This window comes from Stegostoma tigrinum, chromosome 19 (assembly GCF_030684315.1).
Source record: "Stegostoma tigrinum isolate sSteTig4 chromosome 19, sSteTig4.hap1, whole genome shotgun sequence".
Classification (NCBI taxonomy): Eukaryota; Metazoa; Chordata; class Chondrichthyes; order Orectolobiformes; family Stegostomatidae; genus Stegostoma; species Stegostoma tigrinum.
Genome location: NC_081372.1, coordinates 18,428,627 through 18,453,740, shown reverse-complemented (window position 1 = coordinate 18,453,740; position 25,114 = coordinate 18,428,627). Strand labels below are relative to the sequence as shown.

General features: G+C 42.5%; 1 protein-coding gene across 4 annotated transcripts in view; it reads left to right on the top strand.

The window, feature by feature from the left end:
* lama5 (laminin, alpha 5) overlaps positions 1-25,114 on the top strand; it is a 296,732-nt gene that overhangs the window by 230,202 nt on the left and 41,416 nt on the right. For 3 of the 4 annotated variants that reach the window (XM_059652755.1, XM_059652754.1, XM_048549970.2), the window contains 15 exons: positions 253-353; positions 1,653-1,833; positions 3,329-3,472; positions 3,564-3,715; positions 4,144-4,254; positions 4,394-4,505; positions 7,545-7,712; positions 8,867-9,060; positions 9,743-9,859; positions 12,520-12,674; positions 13,932-14,073; positions 15,824-15,926; positions 16,011-16,127; positions 21,388-21,573; positions 23,129-23,268. In XM_059652755.1, the coding sequence (XP_059508738.1) occupies positions 253-353; positions 1,653-1,833; positions 3,329-3,472; positions 3,564-3,715; positions 4,144-4,254; positions 4,394-4,505; positions 7,545-7,712; positions 8,867-9,060; positions 9,743-9,859; positions 12,520-12,674; positions 13,932-14,073; positions 15,824-15,926; positions 16,011-16,127; positions 21,388-21,573; positions 23,129-23,268 (2,123 nt within the window). The remainder of the gene's footprint in view (positions 1-252; positions 354-1,652; positions 1,834-3,328; positions 3,473-3,563; positions 3,716-4,143; positions 4,255-4,393; positions 4,506-7,544; positions 7,713-8,866; positions 9,061-9,742; positions 9,860-12,519; positions 12,675-13,931; positions 14,074-15,823; positions 15,927-16,010; positions 16,128-21,387; positions 21,574-23,128; positions 23,269-25,114) is intronic. The other variant, XM_059652756.1, reaches the window with a different exon arrangement.

Below are 25,114 nucleotides of genomic sequence, written 5' to 3'. Positions count from 1 at the left end.
CATGTATGCACCCTCAAATTTCTGTGACCATATACATGTCCAGCAGTCTCTTAAATGACCCCAATGACCTTGCTTCCACAACTGCTGCTGGCAACGCATTCCATGCTCTCTCAACTCTCACAACAGTTTATATGATTTTCTTTTGGAATAACAAGTACCTTAAATCTTGGATTTGTTATAACTGAAGATTAACTCTTGCATTGTTAATAAAGTTAGTAACTCTTCCGTTTATTATATTTTATGATTTTACAGCATGTAATTGTTCACCATGTGGCACAGAATCATGTGATGATAGGACTGGTGAGTGTCAGTGCAAACCTGGTGTGACAGGACCACACTGTGACCAATGTGAGGTATGTGCAACTATTCATTAGCTCTGATAAAATGTCATATTTATCACTATTATCATCAGTATTTGACTGACCCTATTGAATTGCATCATGACAGCAGTGATTTCTTCAATGCTGAAACAGTGAAAACAGAGTGCTGTTCTTTCAAAATGTTTTTTAAAGCTTAAGTACAGTGTGCTTGGATGCAGAGTGGAGTTCAGTGTTCCTTCTTAAACCTTGCTAAATGGTCCTTCTAAGCTGTATGGCTGCACAGCAATTCACAAAACATAGCAAACAGGTCGAACAGATGATTGTTGCCTTTAAGATGTATGCATGCAAAGCCACACAGTAGTTTAGTAGTGGCTGTTTGGTGTAATGTGTAGGCCTCACACAGCAAATTAAAAATTAAGGTAGCATGGGTATGTAGTAAAAGGAAAATTGACATTAGTAGAAGATTGTTTGTACTGTCCCTATGATATAAATTAATCTCCAGAGAACGAAGAGTCCATGACTGGTATCAACATTGACTTTTTTACATCTCCATTTCCTGAGTTCATCATCCGGGAAGTCACGTGATTAAAATAAGAATGAATAATCACAGCAATCTTTCTTAAATTAGTCTACAATATATCCAGAACTGACAAGAAATGCCTCACTAATGGATCACTTTGAGAGCCACGTTAAGAGGGTGAACTCAGTGAATTACATTCTGGTTGAGCAACACCTTGGTATTGGAAATCTTGGTTTCAATTCCTTTCATAACCTCTGCTTCATCCCTTCCTCATCTCTCTAATCTCCTCAATCCTCACAACCCTTTTGAGATAATTGAGCTCATCGATTGCTAGCCTCCTGAGCACCTCCAATTTTAATCACCCTACAAGTGGCAGTCAGGCTTTCAACAGCTTAAGCTATGGAGTGTGGAATTCTTCCCTGCATTCTCCACATCTCAACCTCACTTTCCTCCTTAAAGACACTCTCTTTAAAACCTGCCTTTTTGACCAAGCATTTGGACATCTGTCCTAATATCTCCTCCAGTGTCTTGGTATGATGTTTTGTTTCAGAATGGTCCTGTGAGGCACCTCAGGACATTTTTATTGCATTAAGATACTATTGTTGGTCCTTCAGGAAATTTGGTCAAGACCAGAAATTCAAAGTGCCATCCTTCCATGCTAATCAGTTTCTTGTTGAAATTTTCTGCAGTTTTGTTTCTCCATGTGTGACACGGAGCTGTCGTGTGGGTTTACTTACAACTGAACAGTTCTGTTGATAGACCAAGGAACTGATCGGGGGTAATCCCTGTTTCTCTCATTTTTCTCTGTGTAGGCTGGATATTACGGATATGACAGCTGTGCTGGCTGCCAGAAATGTTCCTGTCATGTTGCTTCCCAGAACAAAATCTGTGACATTCATACTGGCCAGTGCCCCTGTATGCCTGGTGTGACTGGACTCCAGTGTCAGCATTGTGCACCAGGGTACTGGAACTACTCTTCACATGGATGCAGAAGTAAGTGATGCAGTAAATTGTGGGATTGGGGAAATGCAAGCCTTCACCTATTCACATGACAATTTGGATTCTTCTCAGTGCTGCACATATGTATAGCTTTAAACCCGGGGTGCCTGCTGGTCTATGCGTATTAACCACCTTCCTCGATTTTTGCTTTCCCTTACAACTTACAATCCTGTGAAACCAAGGATCGTCTAGGATATCCACTCCACCTTTCCTCATTCTCAGCAGTTTTCTAATCCTGGGCCACCATATAATTTCTCTATTTTAAGTAAAAGGATTCAGGCAGATTTTCTCCACTGACCGCAATATTGTGTCAAGTACACACGGAAATCAGGAGTGCAATGGTCGACCTCTTCTGACACCTTGCGCAGATAGGGAGGAGCAATTACCCAAGTGAGGGTACAAGTGCTAATTGAGCTAAATATATTTCATATCTGTAGGAAATTGTGGTGCTTCAGTTTGAACAAGAGTCAGTCATGTTCTGGAAGATGAGAATCTCTTTGTTTTTAAATGCCTTCAGCCAGCTTCAGAATAACACAAATCTGAAAATAGTTTTTCTTAGTCTTTGCCGAGCATGGGCCACACATCAGCTACAACATTCACTCTGATTTTTGCCAACTATTCTATCTCCAACTCATCAAATAGTTTTAAAGGACAATAGTTTAACACTTCTGATTTGTACATATAAGAAATATTGCTTAGAAAATTGCTGTGACTATTGAAGCATTTCTGCTTGATATTTTGAAGCAGTGTTGTCTACAGGATGAGTTGAGCTTTGTCCAGGATACAGGCCAGGCATTTATTTGGCTAGATATCACCTAGGATCATCTATCATTGTTTATTAAGGTAGTGAGTTGGAATGCAAAATCTGGATTATTTTTTCACTTCTCCAAGCGCCATGATTTAATTTTTTCAAAGCTGATTTGGTTTATAGCCAGAAGTGATTGGAACCTTTTGAAAATTACCTACAACTGCATCATTCTCCCATGTTACCGAACAGGCTGAAAACTTAGAAGGAAATAATGTGTTACTTTCTCAGTACAATGGGTATGATATTCGATGGAGTGCTGTAACCCGTTGAATCATTTTCGGATCTCATTGCTATGTCCAGGTTACCAGTGAATGATTAAGTTGGAATCCATAAGGAAAAATGTTGTTCCATAGCAAAAGGGTATGTCTAAAGAATACCAGAGGCCATAATAAGATTCTCAGGAGTTGAGAGCTGGGTGAGGGGCCTAAGATCTCAACATGTTTCAACAATTTGTAACAAAGATCATACATAAAAAGGGAGGAAATGATAATGTTACTTCTCCACCTGGTGGAGAATATAATGCTTATTTCTGTTATTTTGTTTATCTCTGTCTGCTGGTTAAAGATATTTTGTGCATTTAGTCTTTGTGCTCATAGTAAACACAGAAACGTTGGGTAAACTGTAAGCTGTTGACGGCAATTGAACTTGTTATAATTGTTACCTCAATGTCTTTCTCTTTAGGGTGCAATTGTAATGGGGGATCATGTAACCCTCGGACTGGTGACTGCACATGTAACAATGGTTTGGGAGGCAGACAGTGTGATACCTGTTTACAGATGCATCAGATCCCTGTTGTTGACCATTTGGATTCCATGAAGTGTGAGTGTGAGTAGCTTTGCATTTGCCTTTCTCTTCAAAACTAAACTCATTTCTCTTCACTTTCATTGAGTGAAAAGATTGCTGTTCTTCTTTTCAGCTTGCGATAGTTGTGTGGTAACCCTTTTGGAAGACCTCAACAGGACAGCTGCATTACTGCCTGACATCAAGGGGCAGCTTTCAAACTTGACCGCAAGTTCCATTGTGTGGGCACGCATGAACGCACTGAGTGATAACATCGGACAGCTTTCGGTTAGTTAGCACTTAGCCATGAGTGGTGTTGCATTTCCATCTTAAGGTGTGAATTGTAAATTTAACATCTTATAACAAAGGTCAAGATGAAGAAAGCTTTCATACTGTTGCCGACTTCCTGGTAGGTTGAGCAGTTGAAGGCCCCCAATTACATTTTATTAAGATCAACGTCACTTCCTTTAATCCTGTTGACAGCTGGCTGCAAGGAAGTGAGTACTTCTATACTACTATTTGTTGTCTTATCTGCAATAACATTACACCCCATCACTCACCAGTCATCCATTGTTGGGCATTACAGACTTGAGATTTTTTATTTTATTGCTTTATCCATGTTGGAATTTCTGCGTTATGCTGATGATTGCGTTGATGCAATTTTGTTAATTTGAAGGCTGTTAACCCCTGGTGTTACTGTGGTGCTGTTTCTTTAGAATGAACTGAGCAAGCAGCACGCATCACAGGATCAAACCAAAGATTATACTGATGAGCTGGAGACTGACAGCATGAATTTAATACAAGACCTGGTAGCGTATGAAGAAAAGGCAAGTGGTCTGGCTGGAAAATACTATTGCTGCCAATGTCTGTTGAAAAGCATTACTGTTGTGTGCTACAGTATTGCACACACCTTTTCAGTGAGCCATGTCACATTTCTCCATTCCTCTTCCCTTCCTTCCTGTCCAGGTCACCGTGATAAATAAGGAGGTTGTGGTGCTGGGAGAGAGTATTGATGGAACCCACCAACGTGCTAATGGCTTGCTTAACAGTATCACAGATCTCAAAGGGACCATTATAGGTGAACCCCTTTGTTTCATTTTGAATGTTGCTGTGTTTCTGATGGCGCGATTACTTGCAGAAACGTCCAATACCTGAAGAAAATAAGAACAATGCAAAAACAATTAATAGTAACCATCCTGAAAGAGATTACAACGTTGTTTCTCCCCTCAAAGCATCGTCTGTCCCAGATTGGTAATCAAATCAGTCAGCAGAGGAAACTGAAAATTTTCATTTCTGGATATGTCAAAAATTGTATTAATATTGTGACTGAGCCATCCAGGAAGTTGGGGTTGATAGTCGCAGAAGATTGGTAGTATTCCAGCCATATTCAAGCCAAATGCTTGAATCCCTTGCCTACCAGGAAGTCTGTTCTTCCTTCCCTCTGCTGCCTGTTTCACGTTTTCCGATAAAACGCTTCAATTCAGTTCTGTCTTTTATCATTCAATCGATTCAAACAACATCAGCCTGATGCTCTTTTGTTAATTTTAGAGCACCAGCGACATAATTCCAATCCCCTTTGTGTTTTGAGACTTCAAGTGAAGTAGTAGTTTGCGAGACGTCCCAACTGAGTCTAGAAAGAAATATAGATAACAAAGTGTGCGGCTGGATGAACACAGCAGGCCAAGCAGCATCTTAGGAGCACAAAAGATGATGTTTCGGGCCTAGACCCTTCATCAGAAAAGGGTGATGGGGAGAGGATTCTGAAGTACATAGGGAGAGTGGGGGAGGCAGACCGAAGATGGACAGAGGAGAAGATGGGTGGGGAGGTAGGGAGGGGATAGGTCAGTCCGGGGAGGACGGACAGGTCAAGGGGGCGGGATGAGGTTAGTAGGTAGGAAATGGAGTTGCGGCTTGAGGTGGGAGGAGGGGATAGGTGAGAGGAAGAACAGGTTAGGCAGGCAGGAACGAGCTGGGCTGGTTTTGAGATGCAGTGGCGGGGAGGGGAGATTTTGAAGCTGGTGAAATCCACATTGATACCATTGGGCTGCAGAGTTCCCAAGCGGAATATGAGTTGCTGTTCCAGCAACCTATGGGTGGTATCATTATGGCACTGCAGGATGCCCAGGATGGAAAAGTGGACCAGAATGTCACAAAAGGTGGACAAGGGAGGGGAGGGGAATATATGTCCATCCAATTTCAACAAGGGACCCTCTGAAATGTCCACCTTCTTCCTCAACCGAGGATCCCCACCACCATTGTCGACAGGGCCCTCAACCAGGTCCGACCCATCTCCCACACTTCTGTCCTCATCCCCACTCTTCCTTTCTGCAACAGTGATATGGTTCTCCTTGTCCTTACCTACCATCCCACCAGCATCCACATCCAGTAGATCATCAGACACCATTTCCGCCACCTCCAGCGAGATGCCACCACCAGACACACATTCCCTGCTCCTCCCTTGTCTGCCTTCCACAGGGACCATTGCTTCTGGGATACCTGGTCTACACTTCCATCACCCCCATAGCCCCATGGCACCTTCCGCTGAAACCGGCAAAGGTATAATATCTGCCCATTTACCTCCTCCCTCCCCAATATCTAAGGGCCTAAACATACCTTCCAGGTGAAGCAACACTTCAGCTGCACTTCCCACAATCTAATCTACTGCATTCGCGATGACAATGTGGTCTCCTCTACACTGTGGAAATGAAGCGTTGACTGGGTAACCGCTTTGCAGAACATCTACATTCTACTCACAAAAAAGACCCAGAACTTCCAGTTACCTGCCACTTTAACACACCACCCTGTTCCCTGGCCAACATCTCTGTCTCGGGTTTGCTGCAGTGTTCCAGTGAAGCTTAATGCAAGCTGGAAGAACAACACCTCATTTTCCGCTTGGAGACCCTGCAGCCCTCCAGATGCAATATTCAATAATTTTAGGGCTTAAACTCTCCCATGTCCTAGACCTCTACCCCACACACCAGGCCTTGTTATCATGTAGCCTGCCATTACTCACTACCTGTTGTTAGTCACTAACAGTCCCCATTAACAACTATTCACTCTCCTAGCCAGATCGTTATCATCTTCTTTGTCTATCCAACAGCTCTATCTTTGGGATCTATGCACTATCCTATCATTTACTCCCTACTCCACCCCACTCCCTATTTTCTGCATATAAACCGATGTTTTCCCAGTTACCATCGGTTCTGAGGAAGGGTGACCGGACCTAAAACATTTAACTCTGATTTTTTTTTTTCTTCACTGATGCTGCCAGACCTGAAGACCTTTTCCAGCAACTTCTGATTTTGTTTCTGATTTACAGCATCTGCAATTCTTCTGTTTTGTATATCCCATTGGACTTCCAGCATGAGATATTTCTGAGTTGGAAGCTTGCTAATCCACTCCAATTTCTGTGCTACCACCCCGCCACCCCCAACCTTCTCAACTACCAATCTTCCAAATGCAGCTAAAATTGCAAGTAACCTTTGCAAAGTTCCACTTCTGATGTACTTCCATTCTTGTCAGTAAAATCCGGGCCTTCAGAGATGCCGGCAATTTCAGTTATACCACACTGCAGAGGGGAACCGTGCTTGTAGGGAAAGTAGAACAGATTGCAGACAGCATACCGTATTGTCACATTGTCAGAGGTTACATTGTCAGAGGATCAAGCCTCAAGTCAGAGGTGAGCTGCCTTTCAGATGGCCTAGTGGTATTGTTGCTGGATTGTTAATCCAGAGACCCAGTTAACATTCTGTGGACCCAGGTTCAAATCCTGCCTTGGCAGATGGTGGAATTTGAATTCAATAAAGTATCTGGAATTAACAATCTAATGACAACTGTGAATCCATCGTCGATTGTCTGAAAAGCCAATCTGGTTCACTAATGTCCTTTAGGAAAGGAAACTGCCATCCTTGCCTGGCCTGGCCTACATCTGACTCCAGACCACAGCAATGTGATTGACTCTGAACTGCCCTCTGGGTAATTAGGGATGGGCAATAAATGCTGCCTGGTCAGTGACGCCCTCATCCTGTTAAGTGTAAAGGACCATGTTTGCGTACTCAGATAAATTCCAGGAAGGGCGAAAGAGTAACTGAATTCCCATTGAAATGGTTTTATTCAGATCTGATTGACCAGATGAACGAGACACAGTTGGATACCAGCATGCTATCTCCTGACGAATTTGTACAGAAACTTGCTGAGGTGGAAAAGTTATTGAAGGAAATGAGAGGCCGAAATTTCAGCAGTCAGCACGATATAGCTGACAGCGAGGAAGAGGAGGCAAAAAAATGTGAGTACAACCGAGGTGGAGGGCTCAAAATTCGAATGGACAAAGATTTTTGTTTCTAAGGTAAATACCCTTGTTCAAAACACCACACTCAGTAGCAAAACACGAACGTATTGATAAAGTTACTGAGCCAACAATTATTCAGACTGTTTTGCTTTATCATTTATTGCAGACAGCCCTGATCTGTTTGTAATCAATAAGGTTGAGTGTTAATGATCTGTTACTTTAAGTAGCATACAGCATGATAGTCAGCTCCCTAAAATGATAATGTTGGGGATAAGCAACATATGATTAGGTACAAGGAGGAAAGTGCCAATTGAAATCGAGGATGAAGGAAGCACTTTTGATAATGATATTCTTTACGGCATCATATTTCCTGGCAAATATCTGCAAATCTGGCCATGTTAGTGTTTTTAGTACCACTCACTGAATATTTTGCTTTAGTTTGTACTTCTGCATAATAATTTCCTTTAGTAGCACTCAGTAATACGTCAACATGTTACCCTGTGTTTTGCTGTAATAAGGCAATGACACGCTTCCGTGGTCAGGTGTTCAGTTTCCACAGGGCAAAAATATCAACACAGCTTTTTAAGCCTGCTGTGCCATGCTAGACAGTGGCTGATCATGCACCTCAATGCCATTTCCCCACACTAGCCTCACATCTTTCCATGGCATTAGTGTCTAGAAATGTTTCAGTCCATATCTTGAGCATTAGTCGGAGGTAAAGCTACAGATTTTATATTTTTCTTGGAACCATTTCTTTTGATCTGTCCCTGCTTGGTACCAGCATTCCTTTTGTGTTCTGTTCCTGGAAGGGCAGGAGACATGGGAATGATAGCACTGAATTTCATTTTTTTCAAATGTCCTTAGCTAGTAAAGGGGACCACAAAATTGATCAGACTATCATGGGCTGTGTGAGTATGTGAAACAAATTATGCTGTATTATGTCGTCCAGGGATTTTAATTCCAAAATGATACCAATCTATGTACATTTGTACACCTGAATTATACATCAAAACAAAACAGCTTCCAAAGTGGTAAGGATAAATATTTTCAAAACAGGAAGCATTGTTCATTATGAGAGGAGATGTTGCTTGACCTGCAGAAGTGGTAGATTGAGCTAGTTTTCTAACCTTCTTTTCAACTTTCTGATTTAGTACTTGAACGAGTTGAGAAGCTGGAGAAACCGTTACGAGACGTTAAGGATCTTGTTGAAAGCCTAAGTGATAAACTGCTGATGTACAATATGGAATTAATGGACCTTAGGGATGCCCTTAACGAAGCAGTTAATAAAACTGGACAAGCCAATGAAAAAAACAATATCAATGAGCATTTACTGGCAGAGAACATGGTAAAGTTTTTTTTTATTACATGGATTGTGGATATCACTGGCTAAGCCAGCATTATTGCCTATCCCTAGTTCCCTTGATATAGTGGTAGTGAGCTGCCTTCTTGAACCACTGCAATTCATTTGCTGTAGGTAGACCCACTGTCCCGTTCACAAGGGAATTCTAGGATTTTGCTCCAACAACACTGAAGGAAAAGTGATATATTTCCAGGTCAGATGATGACCGACTTGGAGAGGAGTTTGCAATGGGTGGTGTTCTTATGTATATGCTGCCTTTATCCTTCTAGATAACAGAGGTTGTGGGTTTTTATTTACGTTGCTATTTAAGGAATTTTGGTGAATTTCTTGGTGAATATTTGCGTGATTATTTTCTGCAGGAATTTGCGCTCATTTGGCCTGGTGGCACTTTGAGAAGAATTAATGACTGAATCCTTTACTTTTGCCAGTGAGTGGCACATATAGTCTCTTCGACCTGCTTTGCATGGGCAAGAATTTTTTTTCAATTTCAACTAATAACACTTGAAAGGAAGATGAAGCCTTTTCCAGGACAGGGGTGCCAATGATAGTTCCTTAAGTCTTTAAGTTGTGATTGAATCCAACTGCATGTGGATTATGTTAATTATTTCTACAGCAGTGCTGTTTTCATTAGCAACTGGAATCGACTTATTTCTCCATTTACCCTTAGCAAAAAGTTGATGAACTGGAAGACCGGTACAACCAAGTAAAGGAAGTGCTGAAAATGGCCAGTGATTCCTTAGCACAGGTTTCTGACCTCCTCCAGATGTTTGATGTTGCTAAGGAGGTAAGTGGCACTACAATGAAATTAATTACCAGTCCAGAGTTAATTGGGATGATTCACTTACAGTTAATCCGTGGCACCAGAGAGCAATGATATGCTGTACCCAAGTTGAATTGATTTCTAGTTTCATTATGGACTTGACCAATTCATTTTGTACTGTTCAATTATCTAATCAACCCTTATTTGCCTCCAGTTTTACACAGTTTTCAAAACACTGAGGTACACGAGTATGTCACTGGCTAGGCATTCTATATATGGGGGATAGAAAGTGAGAGATAAGTTTGCTTTGACTATGCAAAATTTAATTTATTATTTAATGGGTCATGGGCATTGCTGGTGACTGCAACGTTTCTTGCCCATTCATCATAGCCCTTAATCTGAGGGAAATGTTGGGCCTTGCTGAGGGCAGTTAAGAGCGAGACACTGTTGCTTGTGGCATGTAGGCCAGACCAGAAAAGGACAGCTTCCCTAAAGAGAAATTGCTTTTCTTTTTACGGCACTTAATGAGAGCTTCATGGTCTCTATTACTGAGAAGAACTTTATATTCCATTGAACGTATGTTGGGGTTAGAATCCATTTTCTCAGAGCATTATCCCGAGTCTCTGGATAATTAGTGCAGTAATATGACCACAATGCTATCATTCTGCTCTTAAATTTCAGGGCAGATGCTCAATAGTTTATTGTACATGTGTCTTCTCCAACAGTGGGTTACAAAAACAAAAAAACACAGGTTGCTGGAAAAACTCAACAGGTCTGGCAGTATCTAGAACATAGAACATAGAACATAGAACAGTACAGCACAGAACAGGCCCTTCAGCCCACAATGTTGTGCCGACCATTGATCCTCATGGATGCACCCTCAAATTTCTGTGACCATATGCATGTCCAGCAGTCTCTTAAATGACCCCAATGACCTTGCTTCCACAACTGCTGCTGGCAACGCATTCCATGCTCTCACAACTCTCTGCGTAAAGAACCTGCCTCTGACATCCCCTCTATACTTTCCACCAACCAGCTTAAAACTATGACCCCTCGTGCTAGCCATTTCTGCCCTGGGAAATAGTCTCTGGCTATCGACTCTATCTATGCCTCTCATTATCTTGTATACCTCAATTAGGTCCCCTCTCCTCCTCCTTTTCTCCAATGAAAAGAGACCGAGCTCAGTCAACCTCTCTTCATAAGATAAGCCCTCCAGTCCAGGCAGCATCCTGGTAAACCTCCTCTGAACCCTCTCCAAAGCATCCACATCTTTCCTATAATAGGGCGCCCAGAACTGGCCAGAATCTGTGGAGAGAAAGCAGAGTTAACATTTTGGGTCCAGCTATCCTTCTTCAAGTCACTGTACCCGAAATGTTAACTCTGCTTTCTCTCTGCAGGCACTGCCAGATCTACTGAGTTCTTCCAATTTCTTTTTTTAGTTTCTGATTTCCAGTATCCATAGTTCTTTCAGTTTAGTTTTTGCATTTAGTAAGTTTTAGAACTCTGACGAAATGTTTTCTTCTAACTTTTCCACCTGGGATGCTAAAACCAGCAATGGTAGTCTAGTGATAGTGGGTCATGTCTACTAGTATCCTTACATACAGATGAGGAAGGACACCACTTTGATTGGGACAACACATCCGTCCTCAGACAAGCCAAACAGAGACACGCACGAGAATTCCTAGAAGCATGGCATTCCAACCGGAACTCCATCAACAAACACATTAATTTGGAGCCAATCTACCATCCCCTGAGAAAAAGAACAGGAAATGACATCACCAACCCAAAGAAGCCTAAACAGATAAATAGAAAGCGGGACATAACACCAGCGCTTCACTGGAGGCTCACTGATGATGTTACCTAGAATGGTGATGAAACATCTGAAAACTAACCTTCCAGCTCAGTGAGCAAACTCACATCCAGAACCTCAACCTGAGCTACAAATCTTCTCAAAACTCACTAACTGTACAATGCCATTCCAGTTGAGCTAACAAAGACTCAGCTGAACATCTGACACTGGCAAGGTGAATTCTATAATCCTACACCTGCAGACAATATCAAAGGTACAGAGTCACCCTGATTCTTTGATCCACACTCTGTGGGAACACAGAATTGCTGGATCACCTTTCCCTATGTATAGCAAAGTAATGTTTAACACTATTGAATACTACCATGTGGATGATCAGAGAAACGTTGCCCTTAGCAGAAAAAGACTAATGTGTATGTCGCACTTGACCATAATTCCTGCTGCATTTTAAGGTGCTGTTTGTGCCCTGAGAGAATTTCTGAAGTGCAGTTACTGTTACATAAACCTGTTAACCAATCTGCACACAGTGAGATCCCTTCAGCAGCAAATGAACAGATAATCCAATTTTTGGTGGTGTTGGTTGAAGGAGGACATCTGAAAGCTCCCGGTTACAAATATAGCACTATAAGATTTTTATATCCAGCAGAGCTATCAGCAACAAACCTGCTTCCTCTGAAGGGGAGCCCCTCTGACCACGTAGTACTCTATGTAGACTATTTATTCAAGACTTGGTTGGGCTCATCTTTCTCAACTCTGACGTCAGAGCACTGTTGACTGAGTCACATTGATACTATTAATTTCCTTAAGATCAAAAATGAAAATTACAATTGTGGTAACAGGAACGACATCATCTAATTTTTGTTTTCTTGGTGACCAGGAATATGACAGACTGGCTGCAATGTTGGATGGTGCCAGAATGCCCCTAATTGAAAAGGTGAAAAAATTCTCACCAGCAAGCAGCAAAATTCCAATTATTGAGCGTGCTGAGGAACATGCACGGTTTCTGGATGAGCTTGCGAAAAATTTGTCCAGGTAAACCAATTAAGAATTAGTTGAAGGGATAATGGGAACTGCAGATGCTGGAGAATTCCAAGATAATAAAATGTGAGGCTGGATGAACACAGCAGGCCAAGCAGCATCTCAGGAGCACAAAAGCTGACGTTTTGGGCCTAGACCCTTCATCAGAGAGCCCTCTCTGATGAAGGGTCTAGGCCCGAAACATCAGCTTTTGTGCTCCTGAGATGCTGCTTGGCCTGCTGTGTTCATCCAGCCTCACATTTTATTATCTAAAAATTAGTTGAAAATTGATTAGTGCATGTCACTAATTGTGTACCTTTATATTGGATTAATGAAAGGCAGTGTTATTTGCTTCACCTGTATAGATGCTGTTTTCTTCTTGATGTTTTTAGTGTATGTGGTGTGGAAGCAACCACTAACTAGTTAATAGTTGAGCTAGTGTGCTTCCACTAACGAGTCTGTATGGCTAACAGTGCTGGGGGATCAACTACTTGAGAGTCTTAACAATTAGAGACATGTGTCTTAACAACAAATAATTTATAGCACAATTGTAATAGGTACAAGTAACATTGGTAGTCATAATCATTAGACCTAACTTATCAGGGACCCGTGATAGTGGGCCTGACTCCATCAGGATCTCAAGCTAGACTTGTCTTCTTCACTGAACTCAACCCCCACCCCAAAGAAAATATACAACATCGTCAAATTGGGTGGTGGTTAATACAGTCTTTAACATTAATCCTTCCAAAGTCATTACCTTGTATGTCAGCTCTTGTGATATCTGACTGCGTTGTAGGTGGATCTACTTATCAAGGTAGGCTGTCAACTTCTATCCCAGACTTAAACTGACTTTGCTTATCAGCTGCCTACTTTATAAGCCACATCGTTTCCAATTCCAGTAATCCGTTCCTCCTGTCCTGATAGCTTGTTATAAAACTATTTCATGTTTCCAAAATATCACATCAATACCATGCCAGGCATATTCCTCCATAAGCTTGTTTGACAATTTCCAAATGATATTTTGTGCCTTGGTATAGTTTGAGCAGGTTGGATACAGTGCTGAATGAAAATACAGCTGCAGGCTGCATCATTTACCCGTGTGCTTCAGGTTATGTAGTGCCGGGATAATTTCCACACTTGTATTTCTATTTAATGGCAATTCGATTTTGGAAAATACTCCACTAATGCAAATTACTTCTGCCATGAAATTATTTGACAGCTAACAGCCAATTAATGTTTGCCAGATCTATCTCATCTTGTGGCTGTTCGCAGGGCAATTGAAGATACAAACCAAGATGGATTTATTCAGCGAGCAGTGAATGCATCCAATGCATATGCTGGTATTATTGAGGCAGTGGAAAGAGCCAAGGCTGCAGCAAAGGAGGCAGATGAGGCAGCAATGAAGGCCTTAAAGGTAAAATGGAGGGTTCCAGGTGAAGTGGAGGATTGGAATCATTGAATCCCTACAGTGTGGAAACAGGCCCTTCAGCCCAACAAGTCCACACCGACCGTCAGAACAACCCATCCAGACCCATCCCCCTATGTCCCACCTAATGTACACATCCCTGAACACTATGGGGCAATTTAGCATGGCCAATCCACCTAACCTGCACACCTTGGGACTGTGGGAGGAAACCCACCCAGATACAGGGAGAATGTGCAAACACCGCACAAGCAGTCGCCCGAGGGTGGAATCGAACCTGGGTTCCTGGCACTGTGAGGCAGCAGTGCAAATGACTGTTCTCCTTTTTTTAATCAGTAGGGCAGCTGCATTGAGTCATCAGCTGTTCATAGTCGAGCAGCCGCCATCTTGGTTGATGTCCTGAGGATCATTCACCAGCTGGGGGCCAAAGACACTTGTAATATGCAAATCAGACTATAGGAAGCTCGTGGGATCCCAGTTGCAATCTTGAGGAATATGTGGGTGGACATTTATGCCTATTTAAAGCAGGCCATCAGCACCTGAACTAGTTATTTTTAAATAGATCCCCGAAAGCTGCTGTCAAAACAGCCCAGGAAAATTTGAAATAAAAAATACCACTGTTAACACCTCTCCCTCCAGGATTGCCTCAGCTTGGGAGTTAGCCGATTTCTCATTTTTCAGAGATACTGGGACACTTCTGTGGCAAGGAGGACTTGAACATGGACCTTCTAGTCCAGAGGAAAATGTAGAGTTGCCATCATCCTATCAGACCATACCATAGGCTTCTCTCTAATTGGTGAGAGACAGCCTGGTGGTGGTTTAACCTGAGAGTCACCTTGTCTCAGGTGAGGTGAGAAGGAGAGGCTTTCAGGGTGACCTCAGCTGGTGTGGGAATTGAACCCATGATGTTGGCATCATTCTGCATTGCAAACCAGGCAGCCAACGACTGAGCTAACTGAACCCTCACTGAATAGGGATACTACCACTGCACCCATAAGAGTCTCTCACGAACGTATGTGGCTGCAATTACACCCTCGCCCTCTACCTTCACGACTGGGAAAGCCTGATTGCAATGTTACAAATGTACAATATCAGGTCCGACTGCAAATGTAACCATTTACCATGAAAGTACAAAAGAAAGGCAGACATTATATCTAACAAGAAGTTAGTTTGTTCAATTTTTATCAAAAAATGCCTCATTCATTTATCTGCAGTCTGCCTGAAGGTGACACTTCATTCTGGCTTGTCAGTAAAAGCCACAGATTATCAACTCTAAATATCTAAAATTGTTGCATATAACATTCAAACCTTTTAAGTATCGAACTGATTTCCTCTTATGCTTTCTATTGACGAGAAAGTAACGTCCTCCAACCCAGTGTTTGACTCTGCAAGAAATCCTCCCGTGCTTCCAAAATATAGATGTCTTTTCTACCACCTGTTCCTGTCAGATGGAAAAACTCTGCAAGATTTTCAGCTGAGAGGAGACCCTTCAGCCCATCTTGTCCGCACTGACTGACAAAGGGCAGTAAAGCCCAGCCCCAGTTTTCCACAGTTATGATGAGGATTTTAGCCTCCACTGTTATTTTCAAGCAGTGAGTTCCAGAGTCCCACCCCACCACTCATCATATTCCCTTTAGTCCTTCGACCAGTTACTTTAAAATCTGTACTCCCTGGTCAATAATGAAATTCAGTGAAGAGTTAACCATTTCACCTGAATATATTTTTCCCAACTGCATTTTAGCAAGTGATGGATGAAGATTTGGCTCAACAAGCTGCTGATTTGAAAAAGACAGGCACACTGCTAGAGAAGGAGGCTACAAAAGCTCAGAAGAAATCCGAAGAAGGTAGGTGATGGTTGAGCGCTCTGATCTGTTTGGAATGTTTCGCTGCCATGAGCTCTCAACTACTTTTTTGCAATCTTGCCTTAGAACTGAAGCCGAAACTGAAAACGTTGAAGGAGCGGCTGGAAGATGCAAAGGCCAAGAAGGAGCAACTCCTCAGTCAGCTGACATCACTTGAAGATATGCTGAAAGACATTAATAGAGGTTTGTTATTGTTCAGATGCGAGTTTTTATTATTGGTAAATGCAATAACTATAGCAAAACATCCTTAAAATTACAACTGTCTAACCATTTCCCACGCACGCTGTGTGCTTTTGTATTTAACAGCAAGGCTGAGATAGAAAATTGCTGATCAGTAAGGGAGTAAAGATGGTACAGGAGAGTGGAGTTGAGGATTATCGGATCCACATTGAATGACACAGCAGGCTCAATAGGCCAAATGGCTTACTTCTGCTCCTACATCTTATGGTCTTACACCTTTTCTTGAGTGTACTATTTCTGCCTGACATTAGAATAACAGGCACAATAACAGTTGAGCAACCACTACTTTGAGTTTATAAGTGAGAGAAGTTCCTGAAGCCTTGTGCGAGGAGCCAGTTCACAATTTGTGTAGTCATGTCTGGATCCGACTGATTTGTAGAGCCCATTTTCTTGGAAATCTGACTGGGGGCAGAAAAAAAACCCTTAATAACTAAAGGGCTGTATGATGCCACTTGTATCAATCCCCTTTTATCCAAACAGCAAAGTCAGTTGTGTGTTTTAATTCGCTCAAAGGGCACCAGCGTCCCTGCCAAATTCAGCATTAGTTGCCTTTAAGCAGATTGTTGTGAATGACCTTCATGAACAGACCTGAAAAAGCTTTGCTCACTTATTAGGAGGGCAGTGAAAAGTCAATCATGTTTCTGTGGGTCTGGAATCACTCATGGTTCAGATAGCAGACTTCCTTCCCTTTTAGGCCATCAGTGACTCAGATGAGTCGACGATACAACAGTTTCCTGAACATCACTGATGCTCACTTTGTTTGAAGGTTACATAAACAGATCAGATCGAATGAAATTTGTAGTACCTTCGAGCCAGTGAGATGCTTTTCAAGGTGTCACTTTAATCATCGAAATCTTAGTTTTGAGTTGGCTCTGGAGTTCACAAGCATTGTCTTGGCTCTGTGTTTTTATATTACTCCCTCTCCCTCTCGTACTCCTTGGGTGGCTACTGAATAATTTAATTACCTGCCTTTCATTCATTTACTGCCTCCTTAAAGTGAAAATGTCTCTGGTCACCTCATACATGTATCAAGGCTAAAAGTAAGAGCCCCTGCAAGGTAAAAGAGCAATTCCGTGTGGAATATTGTAGCCTGAGGTTCATATTCAATGGAAAGAGCCCATAAACTGTATGTTTAGCATTAAAACATTTTTTTGTATGTAATCAATCGTCATGCTCTCGAGTTCTCTGCCAAGCGGGCAAGCACACAGAAGCACAGTCTCCACCATGGAGCACGTCCTGAGTCCAGTCAAGCTAGAACGGGGTTCGAACCCCCTGCTGTTGGGATGCTGCTGCCATACCAGCTCTCCAGCCAATGGAGCCACCAAATAGTCTTGAGTTGCTGTGACAACGAATGTAGTCTGGAGATGTGGATATGGATAGTAGAGACTCCAATTACTTTCAGCTGACCAGGAATCTCTCCACCTCTGGTACACCAAGGGCGGGCAGTAATAGAGTCACAGAGTCCTGCAGCACAGAGACAGGCCCTTTGGCTCAAACTGGTCTATGCTGACCAAAATGTCTATCCACGCTAACCCCATTTCCCTGCACTTGGCACATATCCTTCTAAACCACTACTATCCATGTATTTGTCCAAATGCCTCTTAAATGTTGTCAATGTACCTGCCTTAACCACTCCTGCTGGCAGCTCATTCCATTCGTATACCACGTTCTGTGTTTTTTAAAAAAAAGGTTGCCTGTCAGGTTCTCATGTATTTTTTCCCCTCTGACCTTAAACTGATACCCGCTAATCCTCGATTTCCCAACCTGGGAAAAAGACTGAATGCATACATCCTATCCATGCCTCTTATGATCTCATACACTTCCCTCCTTAATCTCCAACGCTCTAAAGAAGAAAATCCTATTTTGTCCAACCTGTCCCTATAACTCAGTCCCTTGAGTCCTGGCAACACCCTTATAAATTTCTTCTGTACTCGTTCCAGTTTAATAGCATCCTTCCTATGGCAAGGTGACCAAAATTGAACACAATACTCCAAGTGCAGCCTCACCAATGCCCTGTACAACTGCAACATATCTTCCCAACTTCTGCATTCAATGCCCTGACTGTTGAAGGCCAGTGTGCCAAACGCCGCCTTCCCTGTCCACCCTGTGACTCTGCCATGTCCCTGAGATCCTTAAGGCACTACCATTCACCATGAAACTCCTATCTTGATTTGACATTCCAAAATGCAAGATCTCACACTTATCTATATTCAACTCCATTTGCCATTTCTTGGCCCATTTCCCCAGCTAATCAAGATCCTGCTGCAGTTTCTGATAGCCTTGCTGACTATCTATCATACCACCTATTTTAGTGTCATCTGCAAACTTAACTAATCATACCTTGTACATTCCTGTCCAAATCATTGATATCGATAACAAACAGCAAAGGGCCCAGCACCGACTCCAAGGCACACCACTATTCACAGGCCTCCAGACCGACAAGCATCCTTCCACTATTACACTCTGCTTCCTACCATCAAGCCAATTATTTGTCCAATTTGTCAACTCTCCCTGGATTCCATGTGATCTAACCTTCCAGAGCAGCTTATCACGTGGAACCTTATCAAAGGCCTTACTGAAATCCATGTAAACTACATCTACCACCCTGCCCTCATCAACCTTCGTGGTTACTTCAACAAAGAACTCTAACAAATTTGTGAGGCGTGGTCTCTCATGCATGAAGTCATGCTGACTACTCCTAATCAAACCCTATCTTTCCAAATGTATGGACATCTTATCCCTCAGAACCTTCTCAGCTAACTTCCCTACCACAAATGTTAGGCTTACTAGTCTATAATTCCCAGGTTATTTTCTTTGCAGCCCTTCTTGAATAAAGGCACACCGTTCACTATCCTCCAGTCTTCCGGAACTTCACGCACAGCTAATGATGATGCAAATATATTAGCCAGGTTCCCTGCTATCACTTCTCTAGCCTGTTGCAGGATTCTTGGATATATCTGGCCAGGACCAGAAGATTTATCCACTTTCGTACATTCTGGTACTTCCAATACTTCCAACACCTCCACTGCTGAAATATGGACTGTCTCCAAGATATTGCCACTAACTTCCCCAAAGCTCCCAAGTCGTCTTGTCTTTCTCCACGGTAAACACAGAGGAAAAGTATCCATTGAGGACTTCACCCATCTCCTGCAGCTCCACACGTACAGGTCCACTTTGGTCCTTGAAGGATCCTATTCTCTCTCTAGTTATTCTTTTTTCTTTAATATACTTAAAGGATCTCTTTGGATTCACCCTAATCCTCTCAGCCAATTCTATTGCGTGTCCCCTTCTCGCCCCCCCTGATTTCCTTCAGTGAACCCTTGTATCCCCTATATACCTCCAGGGATTCCCTTGATCCCAGCTGCCTGTACCTGAGCCGTGCCTCCTTTTTTCTGGTCAAAGCCTCAATAGTTCTTGTCCTCCAGTGTTTCCTACTCCTGCTAACCTTACCTCACTGGAACATAAAGATTTTGAAATCTAGCTATCTCACTTTTAAAGGCCTTCCACTTGCCAGCGGTCCCTTTGCCAACAAACAAACTACTCCAATCAATCCCTGCAAGCTCCTGTCTAATGCCATCAAAATTCGCCTTGCCCCAGTTTATAACTTGAAGCTGTAGATCAGTTTTGTCCTTCTCCATAACTATTTTAAAATGAATAGAACTATGGCTACTGGTCCCAAAGTGCTCCCTCACTGTCATCTCAGTCACCTGTCCTGCCCTATTTTCTAAAAGTAGGTACCCTTCCCGAGTAGGACCCTCTATATGCTGCTTGAGGAAACTTTCCTGAACACAGTCAATAAATTCTACCCCATCTGAGCCTTTAACACTCTGGCAGTCCAAGTCTGTGTTAGGAAAATTAAAATCCCCCACTATGACAAGCTTATTGCTCTTGCAAGTCTCCCCCAGGAATGTTGGAAGGATTTACAAGTTGATACCCAAATGTGTTTGACCACATTATGGACATCATGCTGCAGAGTGGGACTTGAATCCAGAACTTCTGTCTGAGAAGCAGATTGCTACTGCCTGCACCATCAGAGTTCTATCCTATAAAGACAGTAAGAGGCTGCAAAGTGAATAGGAGCTCCAGGTGGCCTATGAAGAATTTATGTATTTTGTTCTTCTGATGCAGAAATGCTTAACAAAACTTAGAAAAAATACAAGCACAGTACAAATAGCACAACCTGACTTTATCTGGGTGATGTTGGTGAGGCTACACTGTTTTCCCATCTGTAGTTGCCTTGGTGTGGTAATGGTCCACTTTCTACAGGAACCACCATTGTCCTTGTGATGGTGTTCTCATGTGCCACAGAATTCCCAGATGGGGACTGGGGAGCATTTGTTTAAGTTAGGATGTGATTTAGAGGAGATCTGGGCAGTGATTTATTTTTATTATTATTAATTCATGGGGTATGGGTGTCACTAACTGGGTCAGCATTTATTGCCGATCCCTGGTTGCCTTCAAGAAGGTGGTGGTGAGCTATCTTCTTGAATTACTGCAGTCCATTTGGTGTAAGTCAACGTAAAATGCCACTGAGGAATAGATTCCTTCATTTGGATGCAGAGACAGTGAAGAACAGCAATGTATCTCCAAGTCAGGAAGGTGAGTGGCTTGGAAGGGAACTTCCAGGAAGAAGTGTTCCACATATCTGCTGCTCCTCCCCTTCCAATTGGTTGTGCTTCGGGATTTTTAATGTGTTGTCTCATGATGTTGCTGTGACATACCCTGTTGGTTCGCTCCACTGTACGAACTAGTTTGATTCCTCTCTGCTCTACGATAGACCTTTGAGGGGGCATCGTTCTTGGAGTTGCTGCAGTATATTCTGTGGAGCATACTTGATGTAGAAGATGGAGTTCACAATGAACATGGGACAACATGAAGCCCACTGAAATGTTTCACTCTGTTAAACGCTCCACAAGTTATTAAATGTCAGAGTCTAGTTTGCTGACAGCTTGTTTTTGCTCCCTCAAAGTGTTTGAATTTGCAGCTGATTACACAAGTAGAAAGTAGCTGTATCTAATTAAATACAACTGCAAATGGTCGGGATTTGTAATGAGCAGCGACCACCTTAACAAATGAGTAATGAACAAAGTGGGGAGTCCTGAGTGAATTTGACCCAGGACCCTTTTATTGATGTTTAGATGTACCTTGCTGTTAGCGCTTTGAACTTGACATGCCATCACCGTGAGTTCTGTCCTCCTTGCAGGCGATATCAGTGATTATATTGCAAGTGCCAAGCAAAGAGCTGCTATTGCAAATCGCACAGCTGTGATGGTGCAGAACACTCTGGTGCCTATGAAAAAGAACCTCGAGCAATGGCGAGAGAAGTATGGTGGAGCACCTTCCGACAGTGAGGAATTTAACAAAACTCTCCAAGAAGCAAATAAATCTGGTATGAGGAGCTAGCAACTATATCCTCTCCCCATAGCACACAACTGTAGTTTTACTGGGAAGGCCTGAAGTGGACTCACTTTGGAACTGATCTTTCTGAAGTTTTTAATTCTAATTCCATTGATCCTAAGGGATTCATATATTGGTATGTGTTTGGTCATTAGGTCTGTGGCTACTGCCAAAATTATAAAATTCATACAGCCCAGAAGGGGGCCATTTGGCCCATCTTGTCCATGCCAACACAAAGACACCCAGATGCCCTTTCTAATCCCACCTTCCTGCACATGGCCTATAGCCCTGCAGTTTACAGCACTTAAGGTGCAGATTAGGAGAGTTTAGGGTCTATTCCTCCACCACCAAATTCAGGCTGTGAATTCCATACACCCGCTGTGTAAAAAAAGCTTTTCCTCACGTCCCCTGTAATCCTTCTAGCCTTGGACAAATCCACCTACCAGGAACCTACAATGTTAGGAAACTTAAATGTGGGCATTAAATCTCAGTGAGTCAGAAGAAAGCACCTCGTGATGAAGTCTGCAGTTGCCCATGTCAGCGTTTAGTTATATCTTAATATTTTTGTGAAGAGATGTTGCCAGAGATCATAGATTTTCCCTCGTCAGGCCTAGGGAAAGGGCAGCATGTTTGAGCTTGGAATATATTTCAGTTTGAGCCTTTTATCCAGGAGCTTGTGAAACCTATTGCTGTGCGGAATCTATCCCGACCAATCAATTAGTGCTGTCTTCTCCTGCAATTTTAAGTTTGATATTCTTGCATTCGTCCTGACAAATTAGGTTGCAATGTGTTTGTCTTCAATAATGTTCAAATTCTGTACATCTGAAGTGACTGCTCGTCGTTTATTTGTTTCCTGCCACCAAAGATTCTGAATAAAAACCAGAAGACCTGCGGATGCTGTAAATCAGGATCAAAAACAGAAGTTTGCTGGAAAAGCTTGGCAGGTCTGGCAACGTCTGTGAAGAAAACAAATCAGAGTTAATGTTTCGGGTCCGGTGACCCTTGCTCAGAACTCAAAACGTCAACTCTGATTCTTTACCTCACAGATGCTGCCAGACCTGCTGAGCTTTTCCAGCAACTTTGTTTTTGTGCCAAAGATTCTAAAGCAGGGACTGCACCTCAAGATGAAAGTAGGTATCAGTCATGTTTAGGAGTATCTTTGCCAGCTGTATTCCTAAGCAGAAGGGACAGTAAGTTTGGAAAACATGAATGAAGGCATCTGCCACATAATTCTTGTCATTCCCAGTTTTTCACTCAGCAAAATTAATGGGCGTGGAATGGGGAGGTTGCAAACTGGATGTGCTAACTGTCCATGATGTATTCTCCACTTGGTGAGTAGGGATTCCCAGTGAGGAAGGGCAATGCTTACCCTCAACCTTTTGCCTACACACAGTTCAAATTGGGTGCAAAAGCTGAAGAAAATCATTCTATCTATGTTAACAGTGGCTCTGGGTCCCAGCAGCAGGTTAGTTACATATAGCAACTTTGGAGGGTTGTTTCCTTTTTTTCATTGAATGCTTTTGTGCCTCCTTCTATCCCTCCAATAGTGGCAGCTCTGAATGAAACCATCCCACTTCTCCTGGACAAGTTAAATAAACTGGAAGTCCGGAACCAGACGGCAAATATTTCTGCAAGCATTGATCGCATTCGGGTATTGATCTCCCAGGCCAGAAATGCTGCCAACAAGGCAAGTGTTCAATGGATATTTTTTAAAGTGTTACAGAATTATTAGAGTTTAAATGCCCTGTTACCCAATGTACGTGTGTAGTACGATCTGCCTGTAAAGCACATAAGACAACACTGTACCTAAGTCTGTGTGATGGTTTTCCATCAAATCAAGTCAATCACTGACTCTTGTATTGTGGATTCGTGGTTGCTTTGTGACAATACTTTACAGTTTTGTCTGTGATCAGTTAGTTGTAAAATTCCTGAGCTGCAGAACTAAATGACCACAATGCTTCAAATTGCAGGGTTGAAAACTTTTTTTCAAGTGGAATTATTGAGTGTACAATTTAGCTTGAGACGCTCTGGTATTGAATAGTATCTAATTACAAAAATGATGTATGTGTCCTTAAAAAGTACTGCATTACACTGATATTCACTTACCACATTGAACTTGTGAGGGCCAGGCATGTTTGAGAAGTGATTTGTTGCAGCATGACACCCTGTAATAAAATGCATGCTTCTAGATTTACCAAATGCAAAGCCCGGATGATATAACTTTGCACAAAAACATCCCAGAGACGTTCCAAAGTCTAATATCTAAACAATAAGTCACTTCATTTAATAAATCACACTGCTCTTTGCCGAGCTCCGCTCAAAATATTTGTCATGCCGTTAAGCATTCCACTGGATGCCTTTGTACTGTCCCCTCTCACTGATGTAGAAAATTGCCCTCTGCTTTTCTCAAGAGTACAGGAGGAGAGAATGGAAAATGCAAATAATGAAGTAGGTTACTGAGGATTTAAGGTGAACTTCCATTTTACAGTTCAGGAGACATAGACTCCAATCTCCATCAAGCCCTGCAGCGGGAGCAAATTGTATCACCACAGGGATATCCATAGGGGGAGGCAATGGCCTGCAGATATTACCAATGGACTGTTAATCCAGAGACCCAGGGAATGTTCTGTGGACTCTGGCTCAAATCTCACCGTGGCAGATGGTGGAATTTGAATTCAGTTTTTAAAATCTGGAATTAAGTGTGTAATGATCACTCTGAAGCCATTGCCGTATTGTGGAAAAACCCATTGGTTCCTCAATACCGTTTAGGGAAGGAAACTGCCATCCTTACCTTGTGTGGCCTACATGTGACTCCAGATCCACAGCAATGTGGTTGACTGTCAGCTGCTTTCTGGGCCTAGCCAGCAACGCCCTCATCTCGTGAATGAATCAAAATAAATTTACAATACACATAATTTGATAAAACCATAAGTGTATGAATAACATATTACTTGCCTGGATTTACAAGTATCTAAGATACCAGGATTACAAAACCGAACAGAATGGCCTTTGGTCCTGCCGCTGTTAGGCTCCTCTGTATTGCTGGGAGGAAGTGAGACTGCTCCATCCATGATTTGATGTTGGACAGCAGAGTAACTGCTGTAGAGGCAGAGGGTTAATGAGGAGATGAAACTTGACTGATATTGGGACATGTATGGAAACTGGGATGAGTCATCAGGTTGCAAGAAACAAACGTGATGAAAGTAGGAAGTGGGGGAGCTCTAGGGTTATTCTTGTGGATGCAGGAGACGAGAGAGATTGTAGGAGATGAGCTGATCACATTGTGGAAGAATAGAATCCAGCTGAGGCAGGCTGTCTGCTGTATGTGGAGGGGACGATAAAGGACAACGGACAGAGGACAACACGAGATTCTGTAAACGTTTCTGCACAGGGAAGGTTGGAAGCATATGGATATTAAAGTTTAGGTTTGTCTCCTTGGGGCCTTGCCTTTGGTGCTACCATTTTTGCAGTTTGGAACAACAGCATGAACTCTCAAGTGTACACATATTTGTAGGAAATGAAGAGGAAGGTGG